This window comes from Procambarus clarkii, chromosome 82, assembly GCF_040958095.1.
Source record: "Procambarus clarkii isolate CNS0578487 chromosome 82, FALCON_Pclarkii_2.0, whole genome shotgun sequence".
Classification (NCBI taxonomy): Eukaryota; Metazoa; Arthropoda; class Malacostraca; order Decapoda; family Cambaridae; genus Procambarus; species Procambarus clarkii.
In genome coordinates this window covers 16,117,338-16,139,253 of record NC_091231.1, presented here as the reverse complement: position 1 = coordinate 16,139,253, position 21,916 = coordinate 16,117,338, and the positions used below count along the sequence as shown (strand labels likewise).

The 21,916-nt window shown below is 41.1% G+C and overlaps 1 protein-coding gene across 5 annotated transcripts in view; it reads right to left on the bottom strand.

Annotated features, from left to right (window-relative positions):
• Positions 1–8,595, bottom strand: part of LOC123764442 (D-beta-hydroxybutyrate dehydrogenase, mitochondrial) — a 66,019-nt gene extending 57,424 nt beyond the window's left edge. Inside the window, exon 1 of one of the 5 annotated variants that reach the window (XM_069316131.1) lies at positions 8,468–8,595. Coding sequence is in view for 1 of the 5 variants with exons in the window: in XM_069316130.1 (XP_069172231.1) it covers positions 7,576–7,627 (52 nt within the window). In the remaining 4 variants the exon portion in view is untranslated. Of the gene's footprint in view, positions 1–7,575; positions 7,643–8,207; positions 8,371–8,415; positions 8,438–8,467 lie in introns of those variants that run through there. The other 4 variants (XM_069316134.1, XM_069316133.1, XM_069316132.1 and 1 more) reach the window with 4 other exon arrangements.
• Positions 8,596–21,916: the final 13,321 nt, after the last annotated feature.

Below are 21,916 nucleotides of genomic sequence, written 5' to 3'. Positions count from 1 at the left end.
CAGAAGGAAGAACTCTGCTAAGAGCGGTGATATCTGAAGCAAGACGAGTTTCTAGAGAAGTAAAGGAGGCAAGATGGTTTGAGTGGTGTCAAACTCTAAATGAACATAGTAGTCTCGACAAGATATTGGGTCAGATTAAATCCATACCAGGTCGACCAGCCCGACCACAGGCATGTATTCAGTCATTGCATGAGGCTGAGAAACTTGCTCTCCAATTTGCAAAAAGAGCAGCTTCATACCAGCTTCCTGCAATGGTCCGAAGGCCGCAAGAACAATTAAAACAAGAGAGGTTGACAGCTATTCATGATGGCATTGCTACAAATGATGAATGTGACTGTCCCTTCACCAAACAAGAACTAATCAGAGCCAAAAAAGGTGGTAAGGACACTGCATCAGGTGCTGATAACATTACATACTCAATGATCGCACATGCAGGTCCTGCTGGAGAACAAGGAATATTGGACGTTATCAATGCATCTTGACAGCAAGGCAAAATACCGACCTCTTAGAAGAAAGCAGGCATCATTCCAATTCCTAAACCGAAAGAACCTTGCAATTACAGACCCATTTCATTAACATCATCAAATTCAGAGAAAGAGAGAAGGGATCGTTATAGGGAAGGCGGAGAGGAGTGCGGAAATCCAAGGGATGAGATTCAAGAACAGCCTTACGAAGAAGGAAGGATTGAGGAGGATGAGAACCGGAGTTAACAGTCGAAAAGTGGGAACCTAGTTTAGTCGCGACCTTCACTGGGGGTTCCCATAAGAATACCACGGAGGTGAAGAACCGGCGAGACATCTGGAATGAACTTACCTGCAATCTTGGGGATCTTATTCCAGATCTGTGGCAGAGGAGTATTGCACATAATGGTGGAAACATAAGATTTCCAATTCTCACGTTTAACTGTACAGATGGTCCTACGGGCCACCACACTTGCCTTCCAAAACAAAATAAAATAATCAGCCGTCTGCCGGCGTCCATGTTTCTTCGAGGCTGCACGCTTACAGCGGACAGCCTGAGCACAGTCCGCATTCCACCAGGGAACTCACTTCCGCGTGCCCCGGGAGGCAGAGCGAGGAATAGAGTGGAGGGCAGCGTCGAAGACGGTGTCATGAAAAAGGAGGAGGGCACGAGGAAGAGGCAGAGTCGAGAGGTCAGAAAGAGTAGCACGGAGGATGAATAGGTGCCAGTCAGCCTTAGCAAACTGCCACCTAGGGAAGGAGAGGGGAGGGTAAAAAGAGAAAAAGGAAACGAGGATGGGGAAATGGCCACTGATATAGAGGTCATCAAGAACCAGCCACGTGAGATCTAAGGAAAGGCACGACGAGCAGAGAGAAAGATGAAGACAGGAAAGGGTGCGAATTCGAGAGTCCACATGATGGGCTCACCAAAATTCAGAAGAAACAGGAAAGAAGATAGGACGAACGATTACAGAAGGCGGCCTCGGGTGTTTGTCAGAACATCACCCCAGAAGGCATGTCGACAGTTGAAATCACCCAACAGGAGCACCGGCTCTGGCAAGGAGTCCAGGAGGTGCTTAAGATCAGGAAGGGAAAACGGGACATTTGAGGGGAGATAAATGGAACAGATTGTATACCATTTACACACAAAAACACGGGCAGCAGAACAATGGATAGGTGATGGAAAAAGAAGGGGGACGAAGGGAATATCAGTACGAATCAAGAGAGCAGTAGAGTTACGGGCCCCAGCAAGAGCTGGGGGGGAGAAAGAAAGAAATATCCACGAAAGTGACCAAGACGAGCACCAAGCATTGGTTCCTGGAGACAAACACAAAGTGATGAAAACTGTGTAATCAGAGTTGGAGTTCGTGGAAGTTGGCATAAAATCCACAAATATTCCATTGAAGAATAAACATTATCAAAAAGAGAAAGGGCAGCAACAGAAAACAGAAGACCTTTACCTTTTACCTTTGAAGAAACAAAGGTAAAGAAGAACAGTATATTAAATAAGATCAGGATCAGGATCAGGGTCAGCAAAATCAGGGATAGGGGACATGGGTAAACTTAGGAAGGATGGAAGGAAGGGAGCGGGAGTACAGACCAGAGGAGGACGGACGGGGTCCGTAGGAGGAGGAGGAGACAACCGAGAGAGGCTGTCAAGGATAGCAGGGAAAGGGCGGAACAGAAACAAGGGCAGCAAACGAGAGGGAATCAGGGGCTAAAGAAACCTCCATAGCTGGGACAGGGGGGCCCCGACCACCGAAATAGAAGGGGACGTAGCAATAGAATCAGAGGTGGGGGCTAGGAAGAAAGCAATGCCTTCTTACCCTTTGGGGAGGTGGAAGGAGAGGACCCAGGCTTATGTTTCTGACTCAAAGAGACAGGTGTTTCAGCAACAACGTACTGGGCGACAGGCTCAATAGTCTCAACAGGAGAAGAAGACCAGGAGCGAACAATATGAAGATTGCTGGGAGGATGATGGACAACAGCCTGGACAGACAGGCGGCATGGAAGGCCAAGAGACTAGGGGGAGGGTTCCGAAGAAGGATCAGAGGGAGAGGGGAAAGAAGACACATAGGATACATAGCGACTGAGTAGGAAGGGGGAAAACTCCAGATGGAGAACCAGGAGGGAGACCCTTCGGGACAGAACGTAAAGGAACAAGGGAGGAGGCGGTGGGCGTGTGCAGGTCTAAGGCCTGGAAACGGTTGTGACTGAGGAAGGTAGGAAGGACGAGGAGAGGTAGAATGCCATACGCGAGCATAAGATACGTCAGTGAAAGGGTGGAGACGGCGGACTTGGCTTCTCGCTTCAGGAAAAGTTGAATGATCCCGGTGTTTCAAGTTGAGGACAGCTTCCTCAAGCTTGTAGTATATACACATTTACGGGCTCACCATAGCCCGTGCTACATGGACACTTCGTTCTGGGTAGCTAAATCTAAAACAACAACAACAACAACAGTGTATACATGTGTGGGAGAAGGTAGGGTGGGCCTCACCACAACTGAGGCAGCAAGCCTGGGGAGAAGAGCACTCTCTCATTGAGTGGCCATTGTCCCCACACATGGGGCATAGAGTGACAAGACTTGTGCATTTGATGGCACCGTGCCTGAGCCTCCAACACTTATTACAAAGTCTAGGAGAGGGGATGTACTTCTGAACAGAGCATCTGGCACCAGCAAGAACGATAGAGGGTGGAAGAATCCTACTATCGAAGGTGATTTTCAGAACTCGAAGGTGCTAATGGCGATGACCACGAGGGGGCGAGTGAACGTGTCCACCTGGAGGACAGGATGGCCTTGGGCTTCGAGGATATGTTTAGTATCCGCATGGGAGTCTTTTAGGTCCCTAACATTAGTTGCAACATGGAGCAGGAGGTGAACAGTGCGAACACTGGCATTTAAACGAGTGTTTTTCGAGACCCGAACAGGGGTCTCCCCAATGCAGGACAATGTGGCTAAGTGGGTAGCTGCATCCTGAGAAGAAGCAGCGGCGACACTTGTACCGAAATGGGTGTGGTAAAAATAACAGAGGCATCTACCGAATCAATAAGGTGTTTATGGAGGGAGAAATCGGCAGGAGGTGTAGAATCCAGATGGTGGAGATCAAAGTATTTAGCCAACGAAGCAGGACCCAACAAGACGTGGTAAGTATTAGTATGGAAAGGGATCGTACAAGTGCAGCCGTGGCGGAGACGGCATTGAGAACCCCCAGAGAAAGAGGAGTTAAAAGGCGCAGTAGTCACAATGAGAGACTGAGCCGTACCAGGGGACGAGGTGGTCACCACTGGGGGCTTGGGGCTCGACCCAACCACAGAGGAGGGAAGGGAGTAGTCAGAAGAGTCAAAGTAGGAACTAGGTCTGGGCCCAATGCAGCGGGGGCTACAGAGCCAGGTCTTCTAGCACCGTCAGACTCGGGGGCTTTGTCGCCCACCCCACGAGACTGAAAAGTCATAAGAGGGACAGTATTCAACGACATGAAAACGAGAGGTAATACTTTCATTCAAGAATGTGCCTCCGTACCCACAATTAGTGGATAGGACACCCAACAAGAGACAGGTCTGGCCGGGGCTCCCCCATCCCCAAGGGTGCGTCGTGAGTATACGCCCCACAATCGCCACATTAAGAACCGTCAGTTCGTCGAGATCGGGTTCAGTGACGAAAGGAGTATTGACAATAAAAGCGTCCCTTTTCTTGCGACGTTGGGTACCACAGTTCTACAGGTGAGAGAGTGTGCCTCCCCAAACACCCGGAAAACAGAAAATGTCCGAAAGAATAATCAAGACAGGCAAAAGGTCGAAGGGAAATGACAAGAAGAAAGGAGAGGAGGAGGGAGAATAATGAAACATAAGGAAAAGGAAAAGTTATCTGGCAGAATTCGAGAAGACAGCAGCAGGAGTAAAAAGTTTCAAAAGGACAGAGGACTGTCCCATAGAGCATCCCACTCCGGCAGCCGCCTACCAAGACCCCTCACGACGATAACGGGCCGGAAAGGAAAGGGGCATAGCAGGGCAAGCAAAGACTAATCATATATTTTTTTCCAGTTATATCGAACAAAGATTAAGGAAAGGATAGATCCATTAAAAACTAAGACAGGTCAGATAACTGATTATGACGAAGATTAAAATTTATAATAAATGCTTTATCTCTGTATTTACTAACAAGGAACTTAACATTATGTCTTCAGCCAAACAAGACAATGTGGGTAGGGAAGAGGACAGGTTGACTAGTTTTACCATTACCAGGGAGGATGTTATTAAACAAATAGTGAAACTTAAGCCAAACAAATCACCAGGGCCGGACACAGTGTTTGCCAGGGTGCTTAAATAATGCAAAGTGGAGCTTTGCGAGCCGTTGTCTACCATATTTAATAAATCATTAGAGTCAGGCAGAGTGCCAGAGTCGTGGAACGTTGCTAATGTGGTACCAATTTTCAAAAAAGGAGATAGATCATGTGCATCAAATTATCGGCCAATTAGCTTAACATCTATTGTGGGACAGTTACTTGAATTGATAACTGCAAATACCATTCGTCTTCATCTTGAAAAACATAAATTAATATATAACTCACAACATGGTTTTAAAAATGGCCGTTCATGTTTAACAAATTTGCTATCATTTTATTCCAGCATAGTTGAGGCAGTTGCATGATAGTGGTAATATTTGTGACATTGTGAACCTTGACTTTAGCAAAGCTTTTGATACAGTGCCACATGAACGACTAATTAAAAAGAAAGAGGCCCACAGTACTGGGGGTTCTATATGAAGTTGGATTAGGGCATGCCTATACCAAAGATAACATAGAGTTAGTATCAATGGGGTTAAGTCAGAGTGGGGAAAAGTTTTAAGTGGCTTGTATCAAGGCTCTGTCCGGGAACCTCTGTTATTCATAACATATATAAATGGTTTACATTCAGGTTTGAGCAGTAATATTTGCAAATTTGCCGATGATACTAAAATCGGGAAGGAAACATACACTAAACAAGAGTCACTATCACTTCAAGACGATCTAAATAGGTCAAAAATTAGGATCTAAATAGGTTTTGAAATAATCAAAAGATTAGCATATGCAGTTTAATGCTGACATATGTAAGGTTTTAAGGCTAGGTAATGATGATAGAGTTACAAGGTACGGGCTAGATGATGTTGAGATTGCGGAGTCTGATTACGAATGGGATCTGGGAGTTAAGACTAGTAAGAATTTAAAACCAAAAAATCAATGCATAAATGTTTGTAATGAGACAAATAGGAGGATACTGGGAATTATTTATTGAAGCGTCAGTAATAAAACGCCTGGTGATGTTCTTCAGCTATATCTTGCTCTGGTTAGGCCCCATTTAGATTATGTATTTCAGTTTGGTCATTGTACTATAGAATGGATATAAATTCATTAGAACTCGCCCAGCGTTGGATGACAAAGTTAATTCAACAAACTAGAAACTTGTCATATGAAGAAAGATTGACAAATCCTAAATTTCATTTTCTAGAAAGCCGAAAAATTAGGGTCACAGTAGCACTCACTAATCGAGGCGACTTTAGCATTAACTAAGCGTGGCAACTTTAATATTCATAAGTGAGGCTGCTGCAGTACTCACTGAGTGATGCAACTATAGGACTCACTATCCGAGGCTACTGTAACACTCAATAAGTTAACCTACTAAAGCCCTCACTAAACGAGGGTGCTGTAGTACTCTCTAACATGAGAGAGTTACACTTTGACACTAAGTGAGGCAATTCTAGCATTCACTAAGCAAGGCAAGTGTAACCCACACTAAGCGAGGGCCACTTTTTCACTCACTAAGCTAGTCCACTGCAGCACTCAAATAACCGATCCCACTGTTGCACTCACAAAGTGAGCCAACTAAAAACTCACTATTCAAGGTCACTCTAACACTCACTAAGGGATATAAAGCCGGATATTAAAATTGGTTCAATGTCAACCAAACGTGTTTGACTTATTGTATATGAAAAGGGCTGCCACCGTTCCATGTTTCAGTATCGCAGCCTAATTAGAAAAGGAGAAAACAAATCAACGAATATTACACATTTTCAATAATTCAGTACAACCACAAGTTTCAAATGTAATAATTTATATGACACTCATCTATCACATTAGCATATAATACAGGATTTGTCCAAGCGGATTATCCAAAATATGTTTAGTTTTACTAATACATATAGTCAAAGTTCCCCAAAAAATTTCTGAAAGTATTTCATGTCTATAAATATTTATAAAATCAATAAATAAACTTAAGAATAATGTATCTTAGAATGATTGTAGAGACATAAACTCTACATATAAGGTGTAAGTTTCATGTAAATTAAATAAAAAATTAAGGAATATACGCACTTTTATGTTACTTGACAATAAATGAAGTCAAAGATTTTGCCACCTGTGGCAGGTTGACATCAGCCAATTTCCTCCAAAATTGGAAACCTTCCAGATAGACTTACGTTCAGTAAGGTGTATAAGTTTCATGCAAATGGCCCGATACACGAATATGATAAAAAAAAATTGAGAAAAATTAAAAAAAATATAATATATTTTGTTTTAACTATTTTTTTTTTTGGGGGGGGAACTAATTATTAAAATACTTTATTATATGCTATTGTGATAGCTTAGAGTCATAGACATGATATCAGTTGACACTTATGTTTGATGTTAATTTTGAAAATTTTAGAAAATTTTTGACACATAATTAGAATAAAATTCTCCATTCCTATTTATACCACGATGCTGAGATTTGGACCAGTTGAAGCCAATTTCATATACAAATAGTCCAAAAAGGTTTTATTGAAATCAAACCAGTTTTCAGTCATTGTATATTTTGGCATTATGCCCCCTGAGTGAGGCCTCCGCAGCACATGCTCTACACGACCACATTCACACTCAACAAGAGAGGCTACTGTAACACTCATAAGCGAGTCCCCAGAAACACTAACTAAGCATAGCACTGAAGCACTCACTAAGCACAGGCACTAAAGCACTCACGAAGCACGGGCACTTAAGTACTCACTAAGCCCGAACACTGAAACACTCACTTAGCACGGGCAGTGAAGCTCTCATTAAGCACGGGCTTTGAAGCATTCACTCGGCATGAGCACTGGAGCACTTACTAAGTTCGGGCACTGAAGTGCTCACTAAGTATGAGCGGGGGCACTGTACCATTCACTAAGCGAGGTCAATGTAACCTTCACTAAGCTTGACCACTGTAACTCTCACTAAGAGAGCAGGCTGCAGCACTAACTGAGGCCACTGAAAGACACACTAAGCGAGGACACAATAATCCCAATATGCGAGGGCACTCTAGCACTCTCAGTAAGGTTAGCCAAGTATTAACTAAGCGAGGCCACTGTAACACTCAGGATATGAGGCAACTCATCATGCAAGGCAACTGTAGCACTCATTAAGCAAGGAAACCATTTCACTCAGCAAGTGAGTCCACTGTAGCACTCTCTTAGCAATTCTCTAGTTGCACCCACTAAGCGAGGCCGATGTAACACTCACGAAGTAAGGCAACTCTAGCACTCACTAAACGAGGCCGCTGTAACACTGAGAACATTGTACCTCTCACTAAGCGTAGTTACTGTAGGAATCTCTAATCTAAGCCACTGTGTCATGCACTTATTAACCAACTTGTTCTTACAATGTTATAAACGTCAAATAAGCAGTTGTTTCAGCTTAACCTGAAACATCCGAGAATATTAATTCATGTAGTGTGAGGATAGGTGGCAGCTGCCATACTCACCAATGGCAACACTTCATGTAGTGTGAGGATAGGTGGCAGCTGCCATACTCATCAACGGCAACACTTCATGTAGTGTGAGGATAGGTGGCAGCTGCCATACTCACCAACGGCAACACTTCATGTAGTGTGAGGATAGGTGGCAGCTGCCATACTCACCAACGGCAACACTTCATGTAGTGTGAGGATAGGTGGCAGCTGCCATACTCACCAACGGCAACACTTCATGTAGTGTGAGGACAGGTGGCCGCTGCCATACTCACCAACGGCAACAATTCACAACTTAGAGTGGGCGACTCAGTTCCAATCAGCAGTTTCTTCAAGCACTGTCATCTGGCAACTAATCTGTCCCGTCACAGTGAGAGCCGAGCACTCCAGCCCACCCTCCCCCTACTTCCCCCCCCCCCCACTCCCTCCCTCTACTTAGGTAACAACCCCTCACCCGCTTCGAGGGTGGGGAGGGAACCAACCCTCCCAGGTGTTGATAGAGATATGCCACAGGGGTAAATTTCTAGAGCCAGATGATGAATAACTCTAGATCTAATCTAGAGCAGAATATGATCTTCACACGCCACACTGAGATGGTCCCTGGGTGCTGCACTGACCAACCGGTGTCAAGCATGTGAGTCCTGGAGGATGTGTCAAGCAGGTGAGTCCTGCAGGATGTGTCGAGCAGGTGAGTCCTGCAGGATGTGTCAAGCAGGTGAGTCCTGGAGGATATGAAGGGGTCTTAGGTGAGTCCTGGAGAATATGAAAGTGACACTGGGGAGTCCTGGAGGATGTGTCAGGCAGGTGAGTCCTGGAGGATGTGTCAAGCAGGTGAGTCCTGGAGGATGTGTCAAGCATGTGAGTCCTGGAGGATGTGTCAAGCAGGTGAGTCCTGGAGGATGTGTCGAGCAGGTGAGTCCTGCAGGATGTGTCAAGCAGGTGAGTCCTGGAGGATGTGTCAGGCAGGTGAGTCCTGCAGGATGTGTCAAGCAGGTGAGTCCTGGAGGATGTGTCAGGCAGGTGAGTCCTGCAGGATGTGTCAAGCAGGTGAATCCTGCAGGATGTGTCAAGCAGGTGAGTCCTGCAGGATGTGTCAAGCAGGTGAGTCCTGGAGGATATGAAGGGGTCTTAGGTGAGTCCTGGAGAATATGAAAGTGACACTGGGGAGTCCTGGAGGATGTGTCAGGCAGGTGAGTCCTGGAGGATGTGTCAAGCAGGTGAGTCCTGGAGGATGTGTCAAGCAGGTGAGTCCTGGAGGATGTGTCGAGCAGGTGAGTCCTGCAGGATGTGTCAAGCAGGTGAGTCCTGGAGGATGTGTCAGGCAGGTGAGTCCTGCAGGATGTGTCAAGCAGGTGAGTCCTGGAGGATGTGTCAGGCAGGTGAGTCCTGCAGGATGTGTCAAGCAGGTGAGTCCTGCAGGATGTGTCAAGCAGGTGAGTCCTGCAGGATGTGTCAAGCAGGTGAGTCCTGCAGGATGTGTCAAGCAGGTGAGTCCTGGAGGATATGAAGGGGTCTTAGGTGAGTCCTGATGGATATGAAAGTGACACTGGGGAGTCCGGGAGGATGTGTCAAGCAGGTGAGTCCTGGAATATATGAAAGTGTCCCACGTAATTACTGGAGGCTGTGAAAGTGTCCCACGTAATTACTGGAGGATGTGAAAGTGTCCCACGTAATTACTGGAGGATGTGAAAGTGTCCCAGGAGAGTCCTGCAGACCAAGAGTGTCCCAGGAGAGTCCTGCAGACCAAGAGTGTCCCAGGAGAGTCCTGCTGACCAAGAGTGTCCCAGGAGAGTCCTGCAGACCAAGAGAACAACAAAAGCCTATCTTTTATTTTCAGCTGAAAAGGATGCCATGGTGTGATAAGGAACCAGCAAGAACACAAAACCCAATTGTCACAATACCCAGTGACCACAATACCCAGCGGCCACAATACCCAGTGGGCACAATACCCAGCGGCCACAATACCCAGTGACCACAATACCCAGCGGCCACAATATCCAGTGGGCACAATATCCAGTGGGCACAATACCCAGTGGGCACAATATCCAGTGGGCACAATACCCAGTGGGCACAATATCCAGTGGGCACAATACCTAGTGACCACAATACCCAGTGGGCACAATACCTAGTGACTACAATACCCAGTGACCACAATACCCAGTGACCACAATACCCAGTGACCACAATACCCAGTGGGCACAATACCTAGTGACCACAATACCCAGTGGGCACAATACCTAGTGACCACAATACCCAGTGGGCACAATACCCAGTGACCACAATACCCAGTGGGCACAATACCCAGTGACCACAATACCCAGTGGGCACAATATCCAGTGGGCACAATACCTAGTGACCACAATACCCAGTGGGCACAATACCTAGTGACCACAATACCCAGTGGGCACAATACCCAGTGACCACAATACCCAGTGGGCACAATACCCAGTGACCACAATACCCAGCGGCCACAATACCCAGTGACCACAATACCCAGTGGGCACAATACCTAGTGACCACAATACCCAGTGGGCACAATACCCAGTGACCACAATACCCAGTGGGCACAATATCCAGTGACCACAATACCCAGTGACCACAATACCCAGTGGGCACAATACCCAGTTCGAAAAATACCCAGTAGCCACAATACCCAGTTGACACAATATCCCGTGGACACAATGCCCAGTGGTTACAATACTCAGTAGGCACAATACCTAGTGGGAATAATAACCAGTGGCCACAATACCCAGTGGTCACAATACCCAGTCACCAACATCGGCGGCGTATGTGAGGCTGGCTAACATCAGAACAGCCTTCAGAAAATTGTGCAAGAAATCCTTCAGACCTTGTATACCACATATGTAAGGCCTATCCTGGAGTATGCGGCCCCAGCATGGAGCCCGTACCTCGTCAAGCACAAGACGATCTGGAAAAAGTTCAGAGGTATGCCACTAGGCTAGTCCCAGAACTAAGAGGCATGAGTTATGAGGACAGGCTGAGTGAACTGCACCTCATGTAGCTGGAAGACGGAAGAGCTCGGGGAGACATTATCACCACATACAAGATTCTCAAGGGAATTGACAGGGTAGACAAGGATGGATTAATTAACACGGGTGGTACACGCACAAGGGGACACAGGTGGAAGCTGAGTATCCAAATGAGCCACAGAGACATTAGAAAGAACTTTTTCAGTGTCATAGTAGTTAGTAAATGGAATGCACTAGGTAGTGATGTGGTGGAGGCTGACTTCATAAACATTTTCAAATGTAGATATGATGGAGCTTAAGAAGCTCAGGAATCTATACACCAGTTGATTGACTGTTAAGAGGCGGGACAAAGAGCCAAAGCCGAACTCCCGCAAGCACAACTTAGTGAGTACAACTAGGTAAGTAGAATACCCAGTAGGCACAATACCGAACGGGAATAATACCCAGTGGCCACACTACGCAATGGACACAATACCCAGGTGACTCATTACCCAGTAAGAACAATACCCAGTGGAACAATATCCAGTGGGAACAAAATCCAGTTGGAACAATATCCAGTGGTCATAATACCTGGTAGGACCAATATCCAGTGGACACAATATCCAGTGGTCATAATACCTGGTAGGACCAATACCCAGTGGACACAATATCCAGTGGTCATAATACCTGGTAGGACCAATACCCAGTGGTCATAATACCTGGTAGGACCAATACCCAGTGGTCATAATACCTGGTAGGACCAATACCCAGTGGACACATTATCCAGTGGGAACAATACCCAGTGGACACAATATCCAGTGGGAACAATACCCAGTAGCCACAATACCCACTGGGAACCATACCTAGCGGAAACAATACGTCAACAACGTTGATGACTCCGAATCAACATCATCAACGTTGATTTAACGTCGAACCCATGCAGTGGGGGACGATATAACAACAACATGAGTGTTATCAATGAAGATAATCTGGTTAAGAGGTAAGATAAAACCTCTCCTGATACCATTTCACGACCCGTCCAGTGCCGGTTGCTCACTATCTGACCTTGTAACAGTGGGGCGATTACACCAATGCCCAGCAACAGTCTATATTAAGACGAGGCATTGTTGATCACGTCTCTAGCATGTGAACATAAAAAAATTATTATTATAATATATATATATATATATATATATATATATATATATATATATATATATATATATATATATATATATATATATATATATATGTATATATATATATATGTCGTACCTAGTAGCCAGAATGCACTTTTCAGCCTACTATGCAAGGCCCAATTTGCCTAATAAGCCAAGTTTTCCTGAATTAATATATTTTCTCTAATTTTTTTCTTATGAAATGATAAAGCTACCCATTTCATTATGTATAAGGTCAATTTTTTATTATTGGAGTTAAAATTAACGTAGATATATGACCAAACCTAACCAACCCTACCTAACCTAACCTAACCTATCTCTAAAGGTTAGGTTAGGTTAGGTAGCAGAAAAAGTAAGGTTAGGTTAGGTTAGGTAGTCGAAAAACAATTAATTCATGAAAACTTGGCTTATTAGGCAAATCGGGCCTTGCATAGTAGGCTGAGAAGTGTGTTCTGGCTACTAGGTACGACATATATACATATATATAAATGGAAATGTTCGTTTGTTCAAAATCGCTAATCTCCAAAAGTTTTTCACCGATTTCCTTGAAATTTTCACACAACGTTCCCTTTGCATCCGAGCGGGTTTTAATATACATACTATACATATGTCACGTCTGTGACGGGAAAAAAACATGTTTTTTTTTAAAGCTTTGTTTTCCGGGTGTTTTTCATGTGAAGGAAATCTTCGAAACCTCTTTATGGATTGCTTTGAAATTTTTACACAACATTGCATTCGAATAGACAAGTCTTTTTACATATCTACTATATACATGCTTCACCTCTGACAGGAAAAAACATGCTTTTTTTTTAAACAGCGTCATCTGTAGGACGTAGGAGCAGCACACGCTGTAATCTCCGAAAGTTCTTCACCGATTATTTTGAAATTTCGACACAACGTTTCATTCGAATACGTGCGTGTTTTTGTTTACCTACTATTTAGATGCCACACCTGTGACAGGTAAAATCATGCATTTTTTTTTTTAAATAGCTCCATCTGTTGCACGTAAGAGCAACAAACGATGTAGAAAATATGTTACGATTCCATTTCAATGTTTTCGATTGCATTGATAAATTGAATTTTCATAGATGTATTTATTTTCATTTTGATTTAATTATTTTTTAACGTTGTGTTGGAATTGAGCTGTGTTGTTTAACATACTCTTCATTTCGTGGGTATTGCTCATTTGGTTTTTTTTCATTGTTTTTATTTCGTTTTTTAACTATTCTTCTTTTTTTCAGTGCAATTGGTGGTGAAATTGAGCTGTGTCGATTAATCTGCGTTTCAATTGAAATATTTCGTTAGTATTTTTTTTTTTTTGTTTGAAAACAAGATAATGGACAACACGTTTATTTCACAGCTGCAAATGTACAACAAACAGCTATGAATCCACCGGCTACAATGTTAACTGCTTTCTTCACGTTATGTCAAAATGACGGGTTTGCGATAACACTGCTGTATTCGGAAGTGCCTACGTATTACACATGGAATGCCAGTAGAAAATCATTTGAACGACGCAAACGAGATCAGTCGACGGACAACCTGGCATATTCAAATAAACTACGATAGGCCGACTGTACACCGTGCATCCCAATCAAGATGATTGCTTCTTTCTTCGCATGCTGTTGTAAATGTGCTCGGCCCAATGTCTTTCCAGACATTGAGATTTGTCAACGTCGTAACACATGCCACTTTCCGTAGTGCATGTCAAGCTCTGAATTTATTGGAGATGGACCGACACTGAGATGTATGCATTAATGACGCGTCCAACACGTCACATCCAAATCAAGTTCGTTCATTGTTTTCAATCATTTTGACCACCGGCTCTCCTTCATCTCCAACAGTGTTATGGGAAAAATATAAGTCGCACATGGCTGAAGATAACCACCTCCTCCTTCCGTCCACCTCCTTCCATAACCCAGTTATGGAAGGTTTCGTAACAGCAATACTTTTTGTTAATCTACCTTATGGACCTTGGTACACGTAGAAATTTTTCCAGGAAAGATGTGGCCAAATTATATATGAAATTATTACTCATGCTAAAAAATTAAAAGTGTCAGACTATAAAAAATTAAGATTTATATGGGTGAAGGATCATGACAGTAATATTTGTGGTGTAAGAAAAAATATGTCAGTGGTAAGAGCGAACTGTCATCTCGTGCAATGCTCTGTAATGTTGCAGACGTAGGAACATGATCAGTTAGGAATATTGAAATGTCTTTAAGTTACATTATTTTTGTTTTTAAAACAAGAATCATTAATCAGGAGTTCGAATCCAAAAATATATTTTAAGTTTTGTGATTCTGCGTGAAACTGTCCCGTAGATTTGTGATGCAAGAGCTTGTGGGTTGTGAACACAAGGAAATCTAACAATGATGAGAATAGTCACTTTGTGAAATTTAACTTTTTTTTATTTGTATACAATGGAAGTTACTAAATTTTTTATACATTTTCAGAATAAGAAATTTATATATGACGATAATGTGATTTCTCTGTTTACATTCAGATAATGGGTAAACGGATAGGAAAGCGATAAAGGAGAGGAATAATTAACCAAGGTAAGAGTAAAGGGAGAGATGAGAAGAATGAATGGAAGATAAAAGAACGGGAAAACAGCACTGTTGCCACTATTTACCAAGAAAACAACAAAATTGGCTATTACTATAATCAATTTTGTATGTTACGTTTTTAATGCCTTAACTGTTTTACTGCAAAAAAAATGTACAGGAATTTCAGATAACTGCTTTAGTGTCTGTCTCAACATCAAAAGCATTGTCGGCACTGTTGTCATGGAATATAAGTTGGGTCGTCTTGGGCAGCATGGTGAGCGGCGCCTCTTGGTCAGCATCGTCATCCGACATGCAAGTTTCATGACCACAGCATTCTTCAGGATCCTTCAGAGTCAACATGATGAGTTTCACTTCCTTGTCAGCATCGTCAGCAATAGTCATGGAATTCAATTCATCGAACTCAATCTCGCCAGATTTCCTGCTGGAGAGGCTGCCGTGCTAGTCGTGACTATGACACCTCCTCCATAACCAGCGGTATACCCGGGCACAAGCTGGAGATACAAGTCCATCATCAAGAGCCTTCGGGCTGAGAGCACCTGTAAGTACGTAAATGGCTGTCAGTATTTTTCTTTAGTGTCACTGTAAAGCCTTCTGGCTGCTGAGAAGCTCAATAAACAACACCATTATTATATTGGCAAAAAATATTCTTTTAAGAACATGAACTACTAAATTAGTTCTGCAAGGTTAGGATTGGTTACATTCAGTTAGGTTAGGTTAGAATAGGTTAGGTAAAGGAAGATTAGGTGAAAATAGGTTAGGATACGTTAGGTTAGAATAGCATAGAGCATGTTAGGTTAGATTAGGGTAGGTTATATAAGGGTGATAATATTTTAACATTAGTTTTAGCTCAAATTAAATATATATATATATATATATATATATATATATATATATATATATATATATATATATATATATATATATATATATATATATATATATATATATATATATATATATATATATATATATATATATATATATATATATATTATTAAATATGACCGAAAAAGTAAGATTAATAATTCTAACACGAATTTTCTCGATCTTTCGTACGTTTCTTTTCACTGTTGGTGGTAATTCAAAAATCAATTCTCCAAAATTCATTTTTATTTCTAGTCTGACGCGACACTTGAGCGCGTTTCGTAAAACTTATTACATTTTCAAAGACTTTAGCTTACACATACACAACTGAATAGAACTTACACATCTTCGATTTGTTTATATCTACATTTGAGTGAGGTGGATGGGGTGAGGTGGTATTAATACGGCATTAAATTCCTAAACACAAGACAGAACACGAAACAATGGGTATTAAATGGAAGTGATTTGTAGAAAGCCTATTGGTCCATATTTCTTGATGCTTCTATATTGGAGCGGACTCTTGAGGTGGGTAGAATATAGTTGTGCATTAATTGGCTGTTGATTGCTGGTGTTGACTTCTTGATGTGTAGTGCCTCGCAAACGTCAAGCCGCCTGCTATCGCTGTATATATCGATGATTTCTATGTTGTTTACTAGGATTTCTCTGGCGATGGTTTGGTTGTGGTAAGAGATTATATGTTCCTTAATGGAGCCCTGTTGCTTATGCATCGTTAACGATGCATAAGCATCGTTATATATATATATTATATATATATATATATATATATATATATATATATATATAATTATTATTATATATATATATATATATATATATATATATATATATATATATATATATATATATATATATATATATATATTTATATATATATATATATATATATATATATATATATATATATATATATATATATATATATATATATATGTCGTACCTAGTAGCCAGAATGCACTTCTCGGCCTACTATGCAAAGCCCGATTTGCATAATAAGCCAAGTTTTCCTGAATTAATATATTTTCTCAAATTTTTTTCTTATGAAATGATAAAGCTACCCATTTCATTATGTATGACGTCAATTTTTTTTTATTTGAGTTAAAATTAACGTAGATATATGACCGAACCTAACCAACCCTACCTAACCTAACCTAACCTATCTTTGTAGGTTAGGTTAGGTTAGGTAGCCGAAAAAGTTAGGTTAGGTAGGTTAGGTAGTCGAAAAACAATTAATTCATGAAAACTTGGCTTATTAGGCGAATCGGGCCTTGCATAGTAGGCTGAGAATTGCGTTCTGGCTACTAGGTACGACATATATATATATATATATATATATATATATATATATATATATATATATATATATATATATATATATGTATATATATATATATATATATGTCGTACCTAGTAGCCAGAACGCACTTCTCAGCCTACTATGCAAGGCCCGATTTGCCTAATAAGCCAAGTTTTCATGATTTAATGCTTTTTCGACTACCTAACCTACCTAACCTAACCTAACCTAACTTTTTCGGCTACCAAACCGAACCTAACCTATAGAGATAGGTTAGGTGAGGTTAGGTAGGGTTGGTTAGGTTTGGTCATATACCTACGTTAATTTTAACTCCAATAAAAAAAATTGACCTCATACATCATGAAATGGGTAGCTTTATCATTTCATGAGAAAAAAATTAGAGAAAATATATTAATTCAGGAAAACTTGGCTTATTAGGCAAATCGGGCCTTGCATAGTAGGCTGAGAAGTGCGTTCTGGCTATTAGGTACGACATATATATATATATATATATATATATATATATATATATATGTCGTACCTAATAGCCAGAACGCCCTTCTCAGCCTACTATTCAAGGCCCGATTTGCCTAATAAGCCAAGTTTTCATGAATTAATGTTTTTTCGTCTACCTAACCTACCTAACCTAACCTAACCTAGCTTTTTTTGGCTACCTAACCTAACCTTACCTATAAATATAGGTTAGGTTAGGTTAGGTAGGGTTGGTTAGGTTCGGGCACATATCTACGTTAATTTTAACTCCAATAAAAAAAAATTGACCTCATACATAGAGAAAAGGGTTGCTTTATCATTTCATAAGAAAAAAATTATAGTAAATATATTAATTCAGGAAAACTTGGCTTATTAGGCAAATCGGGCCTTGAATAGTAGGCTGAGAAGTGAGTTCTGGCTACTAGGTACGACATATATATATATATATATATATGTCGTACCTAGTAGCCAGAACGCACTTCTCAGCCTACTATGCAAGGCCCGATTTGCCTAATTTGCCAAGTTTTCATGAATTAATTGTTTTTCGACTACCTAACCTACCTAACCTAACCTAACCTAGCTTTTTCGGCTACCTAACCGAACCTAACCTATAAAGATAGGTTAGGTTAGGTTAGGTAGGGTTGGTTAGGTTCAGTCATATGTCTACGTTAATTTTAACTCCAATGAAAAAAAATTGACCTCATACATAATGAAATGGGTAGCTTTATCATTTCATAAGAAAAAAATAGAGAAATTATATTAATTCAGGAAAACTTGGCTTATTAAGCAAATCGGGCCTTGCATAGTAGGCTGAGAAGTGCGTTCTGGCTACTAGGTACGACATATATATATATATATATATATATATATATATATATATATGTCGTACCTAGTAGCCAGAATGCACTTCTCGGCCTACTACTCAGGGCCCGATTTGCCTAATAAGCCAAGTTTTCCTGAATTAATATATTTCCTCTAATTTTTTTCTTATGAAATGATAAAGCTACCCATTTCATTATGTATGAGGTAAAAAAAAATTTATTTTAGTTAAAATTAACGTAGATATATGACCGAACCTAACCAACCATACCTAACCTAACCTAACTTATCTTTATAGGTTAGGTTAGGTTAGGAAGCCGAAAAAGTTAGGTTAGGTTAGGTTAGGTAGGTTAGGTAGTCGAAAAATAATTAATTCGTGAAAACTTGGCTTATTAGGCAAATCGGGCCTTGCATAGTAGGCTGAGAAGCGCGTTCTGGCTACTAGGTACGACATATATATATATATATATATATATATATATATATATATATATGTCGTACCTAGTAGCCAGAACTCACTTCTCAGCCTACTATGCATGGCCCGTTTTGCCTAATAAGCCAAGTTTTCATGAATTAATGTTTTTTCGTCTACCTAACCTACCTAACCTAACCAAACCTAACTTTTTTTGGCTACCTAACCTAACCTTACATATAAAGATAGGTTAGGTTAGGTTAGGTAGGGTTGGTTAGGTTCGGTCATATATCTACGTTAATTTTAACTCCAATAAAAAAAAATTGACCTCATACATAGTGAAAAGGGCAGCTTTATCATTTCATAAGAAAAAAATCATAGAAAATATATTAATTCAGGAAAACTTGGCTTATTAGGCAAATCGGGCCTTGAATAGTAGGCTGAGAAGTGAGTTCTGGCTACTAGGTACGACATATATATATATATATATATATATATATATATATATATATATATATATGTCGTACCTAGTAGCCAGAACGCACTTCTCAGCCTACTATGCAAGGCCCGATTTGCCTAATAAGCCAAGTTTTCCTGAATTAATATATTTTCTCTAATTTTTTTCTTATGAAATGATAAAGCAACCCATTTCATTATGTATGAGGTCGAATTTTTTTTATTGGAGTTAAAATTAACGTAGATATATGACCGAACCTAACCAACCCTACCTAACCTAACCTAACCTATCTTTATAGGTTAGGTTCGGTTAGATAGCCGAAAAAGGTAGGTTAGGTTAGGTTACGTAGGTTAGGTAGTCAAAAAAACATTAATTCATGAAAACTTGGCTTATTAAGCAAATTGGGCCTTGCATAGTAGGCTGAGAAGTGCGTTCTGGCTACTAGGTACGACATATATATATATATATATATATATATATATATATATATATATATATATATATATATATATATATATATATATATATATATATATATATATATATATATATATATATATGTCGTACCTAGTAGCCAGAACTCACTTCTCAGCCTACTATGCAAGGCCCGATTTGCCTAATAAGCCTAGTTTTCATGAATTAATATATATTCTCGAATTTTTTTCTTATGAAATGATGAAGCTACCCATTTCATTATGTATGAGGTAAATTTTTTTTATTAGAGTTAAAATTGACGTAGATATATGACCGAACCTAACCAACCCTACCTAACCTAACCTAACCTATCTTTAAAAGTTAGGTTAGGTTAGGTAGCCGAAAAATTATACTTGGCCTAATAAGCCAAGTTTTCATGAATTAATAGTTTTTCGACTACCTAACCTACCTAACCTAACCTAACCTAACTTTTTCGGCCACCTAACCTAACCTAACCTATAAAGATAGGTTAGGTTAGGTTAGGTAGGGTTGGTTAGGTTCGGTCATATATCTACGTTAATTTTAACTCCAATAAAAAAAATTGACCTCATACATAATGAAATGGGTAGCTTTATCATTTCATAAGAAAAAAAATAGAGAAAATATATTAATTCATGAAAACTTGGCTTATTAGGCAAATTGGGCCTTGCATAGTAGGCTGAGATGTGAGTTCTGGCTACTAGGTACGACATATATATATATATATATATATATATATATATATATATATATATATATATATATATATATATATATATATATATATATATATATATATATATATGAATGAAAACTCACACCCCAGAAGTGACTCGAACCCATACTCCCAGAAGCAACGCAACTGGTAACTACAGGGCGCCTTAATCCGCTTGACCATCACGGCCGTCAAAAGGAAGTGATAGCCGAGGCTATTTGAGCCACTTCCCCGACGGCAACTCGGATGGTAATCTTGGGCATAGCATTTCACCAAATCACCTCATTCTTTGGGGCACACGTGAGGAACACAAATGCGAACAAGCCTGAATGGTCCCCAGGACTATATGCGAATGAAAACTCACACCCCAGAAGTGACTCGAACCCATACTCCCAGAAGCAACGCAACTGGTAACTACAGGGCGCCTTAATCCGCTTGACCATCACGGCCGTCAAAAGGAAGTGATAGCCGAGGCTATTTGAGCCACTTCCCCGACGGCAACTCGGATGGTAATCTTGGGCATAGCATTTCACCAAATCACCTCATTCTTTGGGGCACACGTGAGGAACACAAATGCGAACAAGCCTGAATGGTCCCCAGGACTATATGCGAATGAAAACTCACACCCCAGAAGTGACTCGAACCCATACTCCCAGAAGCAACGCAACTGGTAACTACAGGGCGCCTTAATCCGCTTGACCATCACGGCCGTCAAAAGGAAGTGATAGCCGAGGCTATTTGAGCCACTTCCCCGACGGCAACTCGGATGGTAATCTTGGGCATAGCATTTCACCAAATCACCTCATTCTTTGGGGCACACGTGAGGAACACAAATGCGAACAAGCCTGAATGGTCCCCAGGACTATATGCGAATGAAAACTCACACCCCAGAAGTGACTCGAACCCATACTCCCAGAAGCAACGCAACTGGTAACTACAGGGCGCCTTAATCCGCTTGACCATCACGGCCGTCAAAAGGAAGTGATAGCCGAGGCTATTTGGATAGCCGAGGGAAGTGGCTCAAATAGCCTCGGCTATCACTTCCTTTTGACGGCCGTGATGGTCAAGTTGATTAAGGCGCCCTGTAGTTACCAGTTGCGTTGCTTCTGGGAGTATGGGTTCGAGTCACTTCTGGGGTGTGAGTTTTCATTCGCATATAGTCCTGGGGACCATTCAGGCTTGTTCGCATTTGTGTTCCTCACGTGTGCCCCAAAGAATGAGGTGATTTGGTGAAATGCTATGCCCAAGATTACCATCCGAGTTGCCGTCGGGGAAGTGGCTCAAATAGCCTCGGCTATCACTTCCTTTTGACGGCCGTGATGGTCAAGCGGATTAAGGCGCCCTGTAGTTACCAGTTGCGTTGCTTCTGGGAGTATGGGTTCGAGTCACTTCTGGGGTGTGAGTTTTCATTCGCATATAGTCCTGGGGACCATTCAGGCTTGTTCGCATATATATATATATATATATATATATATATATATAT